Below are 16,643 nucleotides of genomic sequence, written 5' to 3'. Positions count from 1 at the left end.
AGACTTATAGAATATTAAGATCGGCATCACATACCAAATAATAAGATAATCAAACATATCAATTTAGTATTATAATTAGAGATATTACCATTCAATAATAGTAATTCTATGGGAAATCCATCAGATCCCGATTCACAAATAGGTATGAATATTATGATATCAATCAATAATAAAATAATCATATATATATATATATATATATACACATCACATCGTAGATAGATAAATTAAAAATAGTTATAGGTAGACTCAATAAGGTTATAATCATTGACACTTCATAATATTTTTTAAACAAAATTAAACGTATAAAAATCATCATACAAATAATATTCTTATAAGAATATTTATTATATCTATATATATTCAATATATAATATACTTTTTTATCTCAAAAACTATATTTATCACCTTACACACCATAATTATTCAAGAATCACACAAAATAATATTTCATCTTGTCAATGACAACAAACAGTTATGAAGTTCTGAAATTTATTCAAATTTTCATTTGTGCAAGCGTTAAAAAAATTCAAAAAAATTTTTTTGCGACACTCACAAATTGTTAAAAAAAAAAAGGATTCTAAATTAATTTGTGTGATCATCTGATTGTTTTTTGGTGGTTTAGGAAACAGTTGTTTGTTTGATGTGGTTTGCAGGTCAAGTTTTTGATTTGAAATTTTTTTTGTTTTTTTTTTTTTTTTTTTGACTTTACAATCTTTTTTTTTATTTTTACCTTAAATATAAGGTGAATTAATTAACAGACACAAAAAAAAAAAAAAAAACAACAACTCTTTATTTGTGTAAAGTGGTAATCAAATCAATCAATTAATTAATCAATCAATCAAATCAACATACTCCAATTTTATTTATTTATTTTTAAAATATCAATATTGATATAAAGACAGTAGTAGATTTGCAGTAATTGTATAATTTACACATATAAAAAATAATAATCTCTATCTAATGATTAATAATAATGATCATATGATCTAATAGTTGTTGTTGTTAACATTATTTTCTTATTTATTTATTTTTAAAAACTACAGAGACTAGTAAAGAAACAACAACAGAGTCATCTCATACAGGAGTAAATCAAGATACAGTCAATACATCTACTAAACCAATGGAGATCGATTCAAATCCGCCCGATGTGGTCATTAAAGATCCAGCGGTTTTAAATGGAAATGAAGTTACACCAGCAACAACAACAACAACAACAGAGAATAATAATAACAATGACAATAGTAACAATAAGAAGGTAGATGCTTCTGAGAATAATGAAAAGGCAGACACAACAACAACAACAACGACAACAACGACAACCACCAAACCAGATGAGGAGATGACCGACACCGATACCAATACAATAAAGGTGGATGCAACTACAACACAAGATATAGTAGATAAAGATAAAGAAATAGAGAAAGACAACAACAGTAACTCAACAGTGCCTATCGAGAAGGAGAGCACCAACGACAAACCAGAGGAATCTCCTGAGAAAGAAAAAGAAAAAGAAAAGGAGAAGAAAGAAGATACACATCCCACCAAAGAGGATGCTGCAGAGTCGAGCGATAAAGTTAAAGAGAAGGAGGAAAAGAATGATAAAGATAACAAAGAGAGTAATGATAAAGAGGTCAAAGATAATGAGATTTCAGTTGTCGATGAAAAATCAAATGAAATTGACAAGAAAGAAATAAACGATAAGGAGGAGAAAGAGAAAGAGAAAGAGAAAGAAAAAGAGAAAGAGAAAGAGAATGATGATAATGATAAAGAAATGACTATTGTAGAAGAGAAAGAGGATATTGTTACCGAGGAAATAGTCAATAATAATAAAAATAATGATAGCAATAGTAGTAGTAAACAGAATAATAGTAATAATAATAATAATCATCATGCAAATGGTAGTAGTGAAGAGAAGAAAGTAGAAACAAATAAATCAACTTCCACTACTGCTGCCGCTGCTGTGGTGGACACCATTGATAATAACAATAACAGTAACAACAATCAGACGGATGACGATGAAGGTAGTAATAAAGAGGAGGAGATCGATCAAAGTATAATGGATGAGGAAGTATCGAAAACCAAGAGAGAGGCAGCCGATCAACCGCCACCAGACGAAGATATGGACCAAGGTGATTACGAAGATGACGTATTGGATAAGGAGAAGAAAGGCGATGGCTTAATAACAAAGTCAAGTTACTCATCCAATAAGGAGGCCGATCAAGAGACCAAGAAGAGAATGGAGTGTCTGGGCAACCTCGAGCGTATAGAAAAAGAGTTTTCAGATCTAAAAGAGAAGTTCTGCACAGATAAATTAAATCAAATCAAAAAGGAGATGGAGGAGATCAAAGTTGGTAAGTAAATCATTCATATCAATCCGGATATTAAGGGTAGTTGTTTACTAATCATATTCATTTTATACCTATACATATATATATATATATATATATCAATAGGTGATCATACCACATTTCAAGATAAACTAAGAGAGTTGGATTTGAAAAAAGAAAAGAAGATGCAGATTGCAGAGGCATGGAAGAATTACCAACTACAGAATATTATGAATATGTTTGACGCAGAGAAACAACAATTTGAAAATGAATATGAAGTAAGTTATTATTATTATTGATATTGTTATTGTTAATTAAATTAACTCTAATCAACTTTTAATATATTAAAAATGATCATTCAATAGGAAGAGACATCTCTACTGAGAGAGAGAATGGTTAATTTGCTTGTTGACAAGCAAAAGAGAATATATGAGGAAAAAGAAAATTTAAGATTGATCGATGGTGAATCAAGAGTATCCACAAGAACAAGAAGAAGGCAACCACAGCAACAACCACAACAACCTAAAGCACCAAAGAAACCAACTCGTAAGTTTAAAACTATATATATATATACTTTTTTTTTTTTTTAAAGATATTAACAATATTATTTTAATTATTTTTTTTTAATAATAGCACCATCAATTGTTTATGCATTGAAAGAAAATGAAATTAATGATGACTTTAACTCCATAGCTAAATATAAACGACCTTCATAATGATCTGTGAATATCTGATATTCAATTATATTAAAAGGAATCAATCAAATACACAGACTTCATACATTCCTCTAAACCATCAAACCTATCACAACATCACTCTACATTTCCTACCCAACTACAACATTGTTAAAAATCGATTTGTTATTGTTATACATTCATATTCAATCCAACTCTATCAACCATCAGCTACTCCTAACAGCCTTTATTTGATAAAATAGTAAAAACTGTTAAACAAAAGTAAAAAGATAATAGAATTTATTATTATTTATAAATCAATTCACATATATATAATAGTATATCTGTACATATAAAGCCAAAATTATCAACATCATCAGAAATCATCATCAGTAATCATTATACCCTACACAAAACCAAAATAACAAATAATTTAAAAGGATGTCAGTCTTTGATCAACAGTCACTCCTCCAAATACACACACACAATAAATCAAACATAAAAATAAAAAAAAATGAATAATTTAAATACAAATTAAAAAAAAAAATGTTAAACTATAACCCCCTATATACACACACAACCCACTCACTTTTTGATTTGTCTGATTGTTTAACTTCTTTTTTTTTTTTTTTTTTATGTTTATATAAAATACAAAAAAAACGATCCACTAATATACATATCTAAAGTATCTTTATTCTATGATTCTATATATCATTTCAATCAAATGGTTTAAATTATTTAAATTAAATAAATTGTAGATTAAGATTTAATACTTTCATAATGTTGATTGACTGGTTTTCGTATTATTATCATTTTTTATTTGTTTGTACATTTTTTAAAAACAATATTTATTAATTAATATCTAAAATAGAAAAAAACATAGAGAATGAGAATTTATCTATATTCAACATTTGTATTATTTACATTTTTATTTATTAATATTATATCTGGATCGGAATTATGTGGTCCTCGAAGTTGTTTTGGTCAATTGTTTTGTGTTTCCGATTACACTTCTGCAATGTGTAGACCATTAGGTAGGATTTTTATATATAAAATATCTATGTTATGATAATATTAATATTTAAAAAAATTAATAAATAAAGATCAAGCAAAAAGTTTAGTAGAGTTTAATTTAACAACTGATGGTGTTTGGTCAGATTCAGCACAATTTAAAGGATCAATTAAGAATATTTGTGGAATTAAAATAAGAAAGATCACTTTCAATGCAGTTGGATTCGAATTATTGAAACCTTCTTCAATTTGGAATGCAAGATATAATGAAGAAATCAATGAATTGGGTGCTCCTGATTTCCAAGATGGTATAAGACCTGGAGATATTTATACATTTGGGTAAGTTTATATATATTTACTTAATTGACTTCTTTAATTAATTTTTCTTTTTTTTCTTTCAATAAAGTTTTATTTCATCTAAATTAGAAAAACCACCTTTATCAATTAAGAGCATTAGATTTTAAATTGGTTCAAAAAGATATCTTAAATTATACCCAAAAAAATATTTTTTATTACTTAATAAATGTAAATCTATTTTAAAATCTATCTATTAAAATTTTATGTTGATTCGAAAGTCATTTGTATAGCTATTGAAATGGTTCCACAAAAAACAGAAATTATTTTTCTTTGAATTTAACACAAACTTTTTTTAAAAACATCCCATTATTTTATAACTTTTTTTTTTAACATTTTAATTTCTTTTTTAAATTTAAACATTTTTGATGTTGAAGATATAAATATTCGAAAAATAATTCTCAATTATTAATTTAGATTTATTATTATATATAATATAATTTTTGTTGGTATGTATTCGAAAAAATATACACACATTTTCACACACACCCACACTTTTTTTTAAAAGATGATATGGTAAGATAATTCTTATGAATTTAACCTGATTAGAATAAAATTATATTTTTAAAATTATTCTTTGTTGCAATGTTCATCTTTGCAAACTATGATTTTTATGTTTAATTTTTTTTTTTTACAAAATTTTTAATATTTACAAAAAAAAAAAATCAATTTTTAAGTTTTATTTTAATTTTTTTATTTATATATTTAGTTATTTATAATAATAAAGCAAATCAAATTCTGAAACTAACTATATTTGTAAATTACATTAAAAAAGAAAAGAAAAGAAAGAAAATAAAGAAGATAGTTGCTTTTTATGTTAATAGATAATAGTGTGGTTTGCAAAGTGTTTCAATTAATTTCTTAGATCTTTAATACTTTTGTATAATTGTAATAATAATAGAATACTTTTATAATAGTTTCTTTTTAAAGACTGGCTACCATTACCACAGTCAATCCCAAAGGTATTCGTTATAGGAGTCACTCTCTCTTAATGGATGGTGCTGATAAATTAAAAGAACCACCATTGCAACAACAACAACATCAACAAATTAATCAAATTTCACCTCTAACAAAGAGAAGAATTTCATTTTCTCTTGCTCATAACAACAACAACAATGTACATCATTCTTCAAATGCACCTCCAATATATTATTCAACACCAAACTTAATGGAGACTATAAATAATAATAATTTAAACGCTAGTAATAGTAATAATAATAACCACAATTCAATGACGACAATCAATAATAATAATAATAATAATAATAGTAATAATAATATGTCAAATAACAATGGTAGTTCAGTTAGTCCAACTAAAGAACTATCATCTTCATCTTCATCATCTTTTAGATCTATATCACCATCAAAGATATTGGGTAATTTTGTAAATAGTTCTAGTAATAATAATAGTAGTTCAAATAGTAATTCTAATGTAAATAGTATTAACAACAACAACAACAACAATAATAATAATAATAATAATAATAGTAGTAGTAATTTAATTAAAAATGATAATAATAATAATAGTAATATAAATAAGAATAATAATGATAATAATCAAGTGGAAGAGATAATAGATGGTTATCTAAAGAGATGGTTTACTCATTTGAATGATATCATTAGAGGACCACCAGTGGTTGTACATGGTACGTTGATGTTCAATCAATTGTATCTGGTGGTTTCAATGGTGTTGGTATCGGTTATCTATCTACTGACAGAGTTGTCAAGAGGCTGGTTACCACTTCCAGTTGTCGCTGTAATTATATCGTATCTGTTTTTGTGTCTCGATGAGCGTTACCATATCACAGATACCAAGAGATCTCTTACCGATATCAACAAAGACAATATCAATGACCGTCTTTCACACAACAACAATATTAAAGATAAGATTAATTTCTACGAAGCATCATCGAGTAACATTGCCAAAGACATCATCGGAGGAATATCTACAAATACAGGTGGTGTTGGTGGTGCTGGTAGTAGTTCCAACAATGGTTTGGGTATTGGTAGTGTCGGTATCAGTGGATTGAGTAACAGTAGAACTGTATCTTCATCTTCGTTGATAACACCAACCATCAAGAATCATACAAGATCATCTTCATCTGGATCTTCTAATAGTAGCAATTCATCTGTTAATATTAACAACAACAACAACAATATTAACAACAACAACAATAACAAAGAATCAAATTCACAAATAATAAGTGGAAGTAATACAGTTCCTACCAATTTACCATCATTTATCAACTTCCCTCTTCAAACTGAAGAGTCGTCATCATTCTATCGTACTAGACCCTATGATAATCATAGACGTTCATTACCACCAGAATATTATAATCAATACTTGAACTATAATTTAAATTATAAGAATAACATTCATAATCAACATAATAGTCAGAACACTAATACCACCAACATTAATAATGAATCAACTAATAATCATGAAGGTATCGATGATGATAATAATAATATTGGTAATCAAAGTATAGATCAAGATGAAACATCCGCCAATCTATTAAATGACTCTGATCTCGAAGAGAGCGGTAATAACAACAATGATGCACCAAAAGAAACCAAGAATGAATTGTCTGAACTAGTGAGTATTAAAAAAGTAAAGAGTAATATCACTCATTTCACAAAGCTTTCATCTAATCTCGAAGAAAAGCTTGATTGGGCACAATCGCCGTTTACTCTAAATCCACCAAGAGCTGTAAGTATTAGTTAAACTTAAAACTATTAAAATAGACATCGTGATAAATTTTAGCTAATAATATCAATTTGCTTAGTCACATTCAATTACAGTTTATGGTCAATCGATTGTTACTATTGGTGGTGAAGGTGTAGTGGATGCAGCCAATATTGTACAGTTCATGGATATGGAGAAAGGAATTTCTACGACACCCAAGGTTACCGGTGCCAAGATTGCACCAGAATCAATCTATCTTCATGACTTTTGTAGAATCGGTAATAAATTCTATTTGTTTGGTGGAATGGTCAATGGAAAGATGTCCAACAAGGTCTATATGGTATCGATCATCGATGATTCCACAGTGCATTGGTCTCAGCCAAGAATCAACAGCTACTCACCATCACCACGTATCGGTCACACCTTGACACGTTATGGCAACAAGTTCATACTGTTTGGTGGTTTCGACGGTGAGTCGGTTCTCAATGATTCACACACGCTCGACCCAGAGACAATGACTTGGTCGTCGTTTGCCTTCACTGGTAATCCACCAAGCGAGCGTTACGGACACTCTACAACCATACTTGGTGAGAAGATGATTGTCTTTGGTGGTACCAACAAGCTGAAAGATCTCAATGATATCAATATTCTACAGTTGGATACCAACAGCTGGATGCCTCCACCCTCTAGCCATGGAGGTGGTGAGGTTCCACAGGAACGTTCTTTCCATGCCGCCGTTAGAGTTGGTCGCAATCTAATCATCGTGGGTGGTCGACGTGAAGGTGTAACCCAAAGAGATATCTGGTCGCTCTCCTATAGAATGCAATGGTCCAAAGTAACCGGTCTTCAAATCTCTCCACACTCACATCATGGTCTAGTAAAGAATGAAAGTAAACTCTTTATTTGTGGTGGTAAAGGTCAAAATGGTAATATCCTAGATGATGTTTGGTTTGCAAATACAAGTAAGTAATTAAATCATAACTATATATATATAGTAGTATTATTTCTAAACAATCATTTATTAATATTCTATTTTTTTTAATTATAACTATAGCAAATCTACCAATATCATCAAGTGTAACAATGATAAACTATCCAGATATAAAGATTGATAAGGAAATCGGTAAAGGTCATTTCTCAAAGGTGCTGAGAGGTGTATGGAAACAAAAAGAGGTGGCAGTCAAGAAGTTGAATCTAATTCGAGACAAGGCCAAAGAGGAAATGATGAACGAGTTTAAAGCGGAAGTAGAGTTGTTGGGTTCATTACAACATCCTAATCTTGTAAATTGTTATGGATATTGTTTAAATCCAATGTGTATTGTTATGGAGTTCTTAACAACAGGAAATCTATTCGATCTAATTCACTCGAGAGAGAACAACAACAAGTTAGACTCTACACTGATATTACAATTTGCATTTGATATTGCTAGAGGAATGCGTTATCTTCATTCTAGAAGTAAGTAAAACATAATAATAGTTTTAATAATAATTAATTTGAATATTAATATATTTTTGTTTTAATAATTAAGATATTATTCATAGAGATTTAAAATCTAGTAATCTTTTATTGGATAAACATTTCAATGTAAAAATAGCTGATCTTGGTATTGCAAGGGAGACTTCATTCACTCAGACAATGACAACGATAGGAACGGTTGCATGGACAGCTCCAGAGATTCTTAGACACGAGAGTTACAATCACAAGGCAGATGTCTATTCCTATGGTATTGTAATCTGGGAACTCTTGACTGGAGAGGAACCATATGCTGGAATTCCACCGATGAATGCAGGTATTTTGGTTGCAAGCAAAGAGCTACGTCCTGAGCTACCAGAGAACTGTGATCCCAATTGGAAGAAGCTGGTGGTTTGGTGTTGGTCAGAAGATCCAAACAAACGACCTTCCTTTGAAGAAATTACAAACTACCTTACCAATACCTTTTAAATTCACACATTATATTTTCTCTATCAACGTTGTTTTATATACGTTTTTTTTTACCCACCTACTCTTTGGAGGAATAGGATTTTTTATATATCATAATAAAAAACAAATTTATTTATTTATTAACCAAACTTAGCTATATTTCAAATGAAATACATATATGATAGGGATTTTATTATGTTCTTGTTGTACATACAAAAAGAAGGAAAGAAAGAAAGAAAAAAGATAAAAAAAGATTAAAAAATATAAATTTTTGGTTCAAACTTCTAAAGTTGACCTAATTAGATTATCTGAGATTATTTATCTCTATATACAATATATTATTAAAATTCATTAAAATTAACTTCATTTTATCTAATTTTTTTAATTAAAAACAATCAAGATTAGATTATTCATATTTATTTATTTCATTTTTTTATAAAGTTATTCACATACTTTTTAATTACCAAAAGTTGATTCAATAGATTGTGAAAGCATTGATTTTGAACCGTTAGCAGTCTTTGGAATGGCGTTGGTTTCGTCGTTATCGGATACCTGTCTTCTTGATGACATACCAGAGGCGTAGCTGCTTAGTTCGTTTTGTGGAGAAACTCTGTTCTCGAGTGGAATGTATTTCTCACCACGCTTTCCAAGATAGATCTGTCTTGGTCTAAAGATTCTCAAATCAGCATCAGAGAGTTCCTCAACCCAGTGAGCTAACCATCCGGCAGCTCTTGGGATGGAGAAGAGCACTGGGAACATATCGGTTGGGAATCCCATTGTCTTGTAGATGATACCACTGTAGAAATCGACGTTTGGATAGAGTTGTCTATCGATAAAGTAACGATCGGTCAAGGCATGACGCTCCAACTCGGTTGCAATCTCCATCAGCGGATTCTTTCCGAGCAAAGCAAACACCTCTTGAGTGACCTCCTTCAGGATCTTGGCACGTGGATCGTACGATTTGTATACACGATGTCCGAATCCCATCAAACGTTGCTTCTTTTGCTTGACGGCCTCCAAGAAGCTTGGAATGTTCTCAACACTACCGATTTGCTCCAACATACGCAATACAGCTTCGTTGGCACCACCGTGCAACGGTCCATACAAAGCACTTGCAGCACCGGCGACAGCAGAGTATGGATCGACCAAAGTCGAAGCAATCTGTCTCATTGTTGCAGTAGAGCAATTCAATTCATGATCTGCGTGTATAATAAACAACTTATCCAAAGCTCTTGTGAGTACTGGATGTGGCTTATAGTTTGTCTCTGATAAACGATCCAACATATATAAAAAGTTTTCAGTATATGATAATGTATTGGTTGGATTATTATATGGTCTATATATTGTTATATTTTAATAAATAATATTATTGATTAGTTATTTAATTATCATTATTATTAACTATTAGCAAGTTATTTACCTTCCAATTCTATGACGATAAGCACAAGCAGCGATAGTTGGTAATTTACCAAGAATTCTAAAAATTTGTTTGTTCATCAATGCCTTGTTCTTGTAGATATCGGCACCTTTCAATGCAGGGTTAGCCTCTGGATAGAATGTTGACATTGCACTCATTGAACTGATGAGCATACCCATTGGGTGTGCATCATATCTAAAAGATTTCATCAATTGAATAAGATTCTCATGAATAAAAGTATGATTCATAATCTTTGAATTCCATAGATTAAGTTGATTCTAAATATATTAAAATGATAACAAAAAAAACATTGAATTAATATTAACTTGTTTTCAATCTCTTTTTGCTAAGAAATAGATCTATTCAGTTATTATTGGTTACATACAGAACTTGGTAATGATCCGAAAATCAATAAATAAGCAACCTCTACGAATGAAGAGTTGGCAGCCAAATCCTCGATAGAATAACCACGATACTCTAGAATACCTTGATCACCATCGATATATGTAATCTGTGATTTACAAACGGCAGTATTGTAATAACCTGGATCGTAAATCCTATAGAATATCGAAACAACCAACATTAATATTCAATGTGTAAACAGCAGATGTGTGTGTTGATCGATGATATTTCGATTAGACTAATAATATTTACATTGTACCGAAATCTGACGGATTCTCTTTGATTGGACGGAAATCGAGTGCCTTACATGTTTCATTGGTAATTGCAATCTCATAGGTCTTACCAGTACGATTATCAGTTACGGTTAGAGTGTTCTTACCGCTAGGTGGTGACACTGTTGTTGGTGATTCTAATGGAGAACTCATCATTTATGATAGGTTTAAAAATAGAATACTTATATAAATAACTAAAAAAAATAAAGATATTATATTATTTAAAAACTAAAATATATTTTAATTATTAATATTATTATTATTATGTTATGTTTATGTTATTCTGTTTTTGTTAATTGTTTTGTTTTCTTTTGTTTTTTTTTTTTTGTTTAGAGAGTAGAATACAACAAGACAAAGACTATACAAAATGTACAGAGCAGCAGATGTTTTTCGTGAAGTTATAAGATGAATTGGGGTGTAGATTGTGTCTAGATGAGTGGGTGTGTTTTTTTGTGGATATCGGGTTTTAAAAATAAATAAAATAAATAAATTTATACTATTTGAATAAAATATTAATTAAAATTGTTTTATTTATTTGTTTAAATGAATATGAATGAATAAATGAATGAACAAATGAATGAAATTTTGAAATGGATGGGATCAAAATCAATAGCGATAGTTTGTGGTGGTGGAATTATGAAATTGACTAATAATGAAACCACCCAATCACCAACCAAAAGTGTGTAGTTGGAGCGACTCAACTCATCATTTGTACCTTATGTTTACCAGTTGCTATCTTGAAAAGTAATTTCATCATACTCTTAACAATTTTGTTTTTCTCTCTATTGGTAAAAAATAAAAATCTTGTGTGTAAAATTTTAAAACAAAACACAACATGTTTTGCCAAAAACAGAAGAGTTTGATTTTTTTTGATGGTTCAATCATAAGTACCCAGAGTTTTTTTTATGTTTCTACTTTTGCTGAAAAATATTTGTTAAATCTAAATAAATAAAGAAAAAAGAAAATAAATACTAATTAATTGTTCAACTTCATAATCAAACATCCGATCCCGACAATTAAACAACACTTCATGTTCAAAACAATTTAATGGGGGATATTATTGGTTTTTTTTTTTTTTTTGGTTTTCTTCGATACCATCAAATAAACACCATTCTAATTCTAATTCTAAGGAATCAAAATATCTTTATTCGAAAAGGAGTTAGAAAAAATGGAAATTGTTAAATCTATTATCTACAATTTGATCAAACTCTAATATTAGACTGTTTAATTGGTAATAAAGAAAACAAAAATAAAAAAAATACAGAAAAAACAAATAGATTTAAAGTTAAATATAAAATACTAATATTTATATTTATTAATAACTATTTAGTTTAGGGTCTTTGGAATGAATCCAAATTAATACCTTGACTTGAAATTTAACAGTTATAATTTTTAAAAAATTTTGACCGCGAAAATTTTAAAAAAAAAATGTTGCAAATTTGTTGTTCATAATACTATAGTTCATTTTATCTTTATTAATAAAAAAAAAATAAACAAAGAAATTTTCATCTCTTTTTAGTTATTTATAGAAAATATTCACATTGTTTATTTATTTTTTTATTGTTTTTTTTTTCTATTTTTATTTCATTTATCAAGAAAAAAGAAAAATTATTTATAGAATAGAGTTTGTTTATAGTTTTTTTTTTTTTTTTTGGTTTTGAATGATCATGTCAAATACACCGATGAGTGTGAATGGTCTTATCAATACTGGCGGTAGTGGAAGTAGTGGATCGACAACACAGTCTGGTATCAGTAGTAATAACGTCGGCGGGCTGAATGGTGGTATCGCTAACTTTTCTGGATTCGGTGATTTCCTACATAATATCGATGATGTAGATTACTTTGATGATGTCTCATCGCTCGATAGTATTGCCGGCTTCAAAGGTTCGCTAAGCAATAGTATTCGCGATAACAGCGTCAGTTACAATCAGTTTGTAAAGAATGCTACCGATCAGATGGCGCAACACGGTATCACTCGCACCAGTAGCAGCACCAACCTCGAGGATGTCAAGTCGAATCTCAAAGATCTCGAGGATACCTGCGAGTACTACAAGAAGATCAACTTTAGTTTGAAAATGAAGATCTACTACATGGAGGAGAGTATCAAGAGTTCCGGTGTCAATCAAGACACCATCGAGATGAACATCCGCATTCAAGAGTTGACATCGGAGATCGACGAGAAGAATACACTAATCATAAAGCTAAAGAATGCACTGGAGTCATTGCAACGACAACACAATGAACTAACAAAGAGTTGTATTTGTGATTTCGGAAAGAAGATACCTACGGTTGTTCAACAAGTACAACAACAACAGCATCAACCTTTTGTTCAGCAATCCTCACATATATCATCACCACCACCATCACAATCTATTGATTCAGAGTTATTAAAACAACAATTACAACAACAACTACAACAATTACAACAGTTACAACAACAGCTGCAGCAATCAGAGAGATCAAAGAGAGATGATGCCGGTATGGCAAGCAGGAGAATAAAGGAGTTGGAGGATGCTCTGAGAATGGCAAACAGTAAATTAGACTCGAAAGATAACGATAGTGATTCGAATATACAGAGAATCCTTAATGATTATAAAGTACAGGTGGAACATATTGGATCGTTAGAGGATGCCATTCGTAAATACAAGCGTGAATATGATAATATCTCTGATAAATACTCACAGCTTGAAAAGACAAGTGGTGAACGAGACAGAGAACGTCAACGGCTGGATTCAACGATTGAAGCGTTGCGTGCCAATAACGAATCACTCAAGAACAGCTTCGAGTTGCTAAAGTCAAACTATGAGAGTTTGAAGAGCAAGTCGGAAGCGTTGAAGAACCAGGTCGAGAAGCTAAAAACACGTTGTCTCGAGTTGGAATCGCTTGTCATTGCCAAGGAGAACGAACTCAATGCTCTGAGGGAGGAGTTGATAGCGGCGTCGAGACACTCGCACGAGGAGGAGCGTCAACGAGTGGAGGACATCACCGCACTGCGCAACCAGGTGAAGCGTCTCAAGGAGCGACGTGACCAGATGGCCGATGAACACTCAACCAACGAAGCGGAATACCGAAAGGCTGTCGATGAACTTGGTGCAATCAATGCTAGCTTGCGAACAGAGAAGAATCACATGCAGGAGGAAATAGAGAAGAACACACAGGTGTTGGATTCTATGGAGCGATCGTACAGGGAGTTACAAGAGGAGGTCAGTGGTTCGTTGAAACGTCAACAGAGCATCGAGAGAGAACGTGAGATCTACAAGCAACAAGCCGAACAAATGGCTGGTCAACTCCAACAACTCAACGATAGAAACAAGAAGCTACAAACTGAAAATAGACAGTTGGATCAAATGCGAAACAATGTTAGAGAACAACATCAAGCAACGGAATCATCAAACATCGATTGTCTTAGAGAGATTCTTAACAAGTTGAATATTGAGTTGGGTATCGATACTACTGCTACCACTCAATCGTCAACATCCTCCGCCGATCCATTCACATTGAAAAACAATATCATTGATAATATCAATCTATTGCAAAATGCGACAAGTCAATTGTTGTCCAGCACCATCACAGAGACAGATAACAAGCTGACGGGTCAACTCGAACAAATATTGGAGGTGTTGAGCGAGAAGTCAACGCAATTGGAGCAGCTCGAGAGGAAATATGAGAACCTGCAACCTGGATATCTGGTGGAGCTGGTTGGTAATTCAAAGTTGGAGAAGGATCGTCTCTCTGAGGAGCTGCGAAACACCCGCAACGACTTGGAGTCGAGAACTAGCGATCTACAGGCAGAGCTGGCACAGAAGAACGATGAACTCACTGCATTGAAGCGTCGATTCAACAGCGGCATTCAAGTACCAAGTGAAAACAACCAGCTTCTTCATCTGCGACAAGAGATTTCCAGACTACAGAAAGCACACAAAGATAGTGCCGATCAACTACAGCAGGCCAGCAACAACCAATCGAAACTGACTGATGAATATAGCGCAAAGATTGAAAGTATGCGATTCAACTATGAAATCAAAGTTGAAAAGATGGAAAAGGAGATGGAACAACTCAATAAGGAGATGATTAGACAACAACAACAAGCATATCAACAGAATCAACAGTTACAACAACAATTACAAAGGGAAAGAGAGCAATTACAACAACAATTACAAAGAGAAAGAGAACAATTACATTTACAACAACAACAGCAACAACAAGAATTACAACAACAACAACAAAAGCTATTACAAACACCAAATTCAAATAATAATAATAATTTATTCTCGAGTCGATTAGCAATTGACACTATTGATTTACCAAAAACACCAAAAACACCATCTCGCAACAAGGTATTACAGAATTCACCTCAATTCGAAATCAATCAAGATGATTTACAAAAACCTGAAACATGGGCTCTTTTAAGAGATAAATTTGCTCAACTTTCAAATGGTAAGATTAATTATCAAGTTATTTAGCTATCAAAACTTATTATTAATACCATACACTACACAATCTATTCATTTATATTAAAAAATAGAAAATAAAGAATTGACAGAAAAAATAAATAAAATAGACTCTGATATCAAACAAGAGAAGCTGAAATCACCAACCAAACCATCATTCTCAAACTCAATCAGTACCTCACCACTAAAAGGAAGAGAAACCAGAGAATCAAGGAAATCTGGAATGGCTACAATGCAACAACATATTCAATTTTTACAATATCTTTTAGAAAACAAACAGTATGTATTTACTTTTTAATAATTATTAAATAATACTAATACATATATTTAGAGCAATTTCATCACTTGAACAAAGTGTTCCAGATTTCAAAAATGTAAGTATAAAACTATTATTTTATCTAAACCAATTAACTAACAAAACTATGATTATCTTTAGAAAATGGACAATGCATTAAATGATATAAAACAAATGGATATAAAGAAGAAGCTATTGGTCTATGAATTGCAAGAACGTACCGATAAGTTACATCATGTCATTGATAGTTACAACAACTTGGTCACCTCTACACCGATCGATCCAACAAAGAGTGTAAACTCTGCACCGAAATCAACAACCAAATCTATTATGAATACACCTACCAATAACAACAACAACAACAACAATATCAATCACAACCACAACCAAAACGGTAACAATCAAGTTCTCTCTTATAAACCATTGTCATCGTCACAGTTGACATCGAGTCAGTGGAATCAACGTAACAACCAAAAAGCAGTATCATTCAACAACACCAACACCAACAACAAAGAGAACATTTCAACCGATGAATACAGTCATAATCATATCACTACCGAACCAATTGCACCAAGAACATCATCGATACGTCAGCCAATGTCAATCAATGGTCATAATAGAACAATAAGAAAATAAAATTTTTTATAAATATTAAAAATGTAAAAAAAAAAAAAAAGGTGATGAGATGGTCGGAAGAGAAGGTCCAATACCAATGACAAACATTGTAGCTCCGATAATTAGATTAACCTGGGTGTTTTGTTTTTTTTTTTTTGTGTTTTTGCAAATTGAACGAAATATTTTTTTTATATTAATTGACCATTTGCAGATGG

General features: G+C 31.1%; 4 protein-coding genes across 4 annotated transcripts; 3 read left to right on the top strand and 1 right to left on the bottom strand.

The window, feature by feature from the left end:
- Positions 1 to 108: 108 nt before the first annotated feature.
- PPL_08405 (uncharacterized protein) lies at positions 109 to 3,046 on the top strand (the record flags this gene model as incomplete). The annotated part of the gene is made up of 5 exons (XM_020579222.1): positions 109 to 142; positions 1,047 to 2,354; positions 2,457 to 2,608; positions 2,747 to 2,876; positions 2,964 to 3,046. The coding sequence occupies 5 exons, from the start codon at positions 109 to 111 to the stop codon at positions 3,044 to 3,046; spliced, it is 1,707 nt and encodes a 568-aa protein (XP_020431061.1).
- Positions 3,047 to 3,890: 844 nt separating this feature from the next.
- On the top strand, positions 3,891 to 8,997 carry PPL_08404 (Kelch repeat-containing protein; the record flags this gene model as incomplete). The annotated part of the gene is made up of 6 exons (XM_020579221.1): positions 3,891 to 4,038; positions 4,108 to 4,354; positions 5,300 to 7,079; positions 7,156 to 8,017; positions 8,110 to 8,511; positions 8,585 to 8,997. 6 exons carry the CDS (start codon positions 3,891 to 3,893, stop codon positions 8,995 to 8,997), a joined length of 3,852 nt encoding a protein of 1,283 aa, XP_020431060.1.
- A 435-nt stretch (positions 8,998 to 9,432) lies between these two features.
- On the bottom strand, positions 9,433 to 11,220 carry gltA (citrate synthase; the record flags this gene model as incomplete). The annotated part of the gene is made up of 4 exons (XM_020579220.1): positions 9,433 to 10,312; positions 10,397 to 10,671; positions 10,779 to 10,950; positions 11,048 to 11,220. The coding sequence occupies 4 exons, from the start codon at positions 11,218 to 11,220 to the stop codon at positions 9,433 to 9,435; spliced, it is 1,500 nt and encodes a 499-aa protein (XP_020431059.1).
- A 1,514-nt stretch (positions 11,221 to 12,734) lies between these two features.
- PPL_08402 (uncharacterized protein) lies at positions 12,735 to 16,449 on the top strand (the record flags this gene model as incomplete). The annotated part of the gene is made up of 5 exons (XM_020579219.1): positions 12,735 to 12,899; positions 13,008 to 15,504; positions 15,629 to 15,797; positions 15,850 to 15,892; positions 15,955 to 16,449. The coding sequence occupies 5 exons, from the start codon at positions 12,735 to 12,737 to the stop codon at positions 16,447 to 16,449; spliced, it is 3,369 nt and encodes a 1,122-aa protein (XP_020431058.1).
- Positions 16,450 to 16,643: the final 194 nt, after the last annotated feature.

The sequence above is a fragment of the Heterostelium album genome (genome assembly GCF_000004825.1).
Source record: "Heterostelium album PN500 unplaced genomic scaffold PPL_scaffold8, whole genome shotgun sequence".
Lineage (NCBI taxonomy): Eukaryota > Evosea > Eumycetozoa > Acytosteliales > Acytosteliaceae > Heterostelium > Heterostelium album.
The sequence above is the reverse complement of the archived record's forward strand: the minus strand, read 5'-3'. Positions and strand labels throughout refer to the sequence as shown.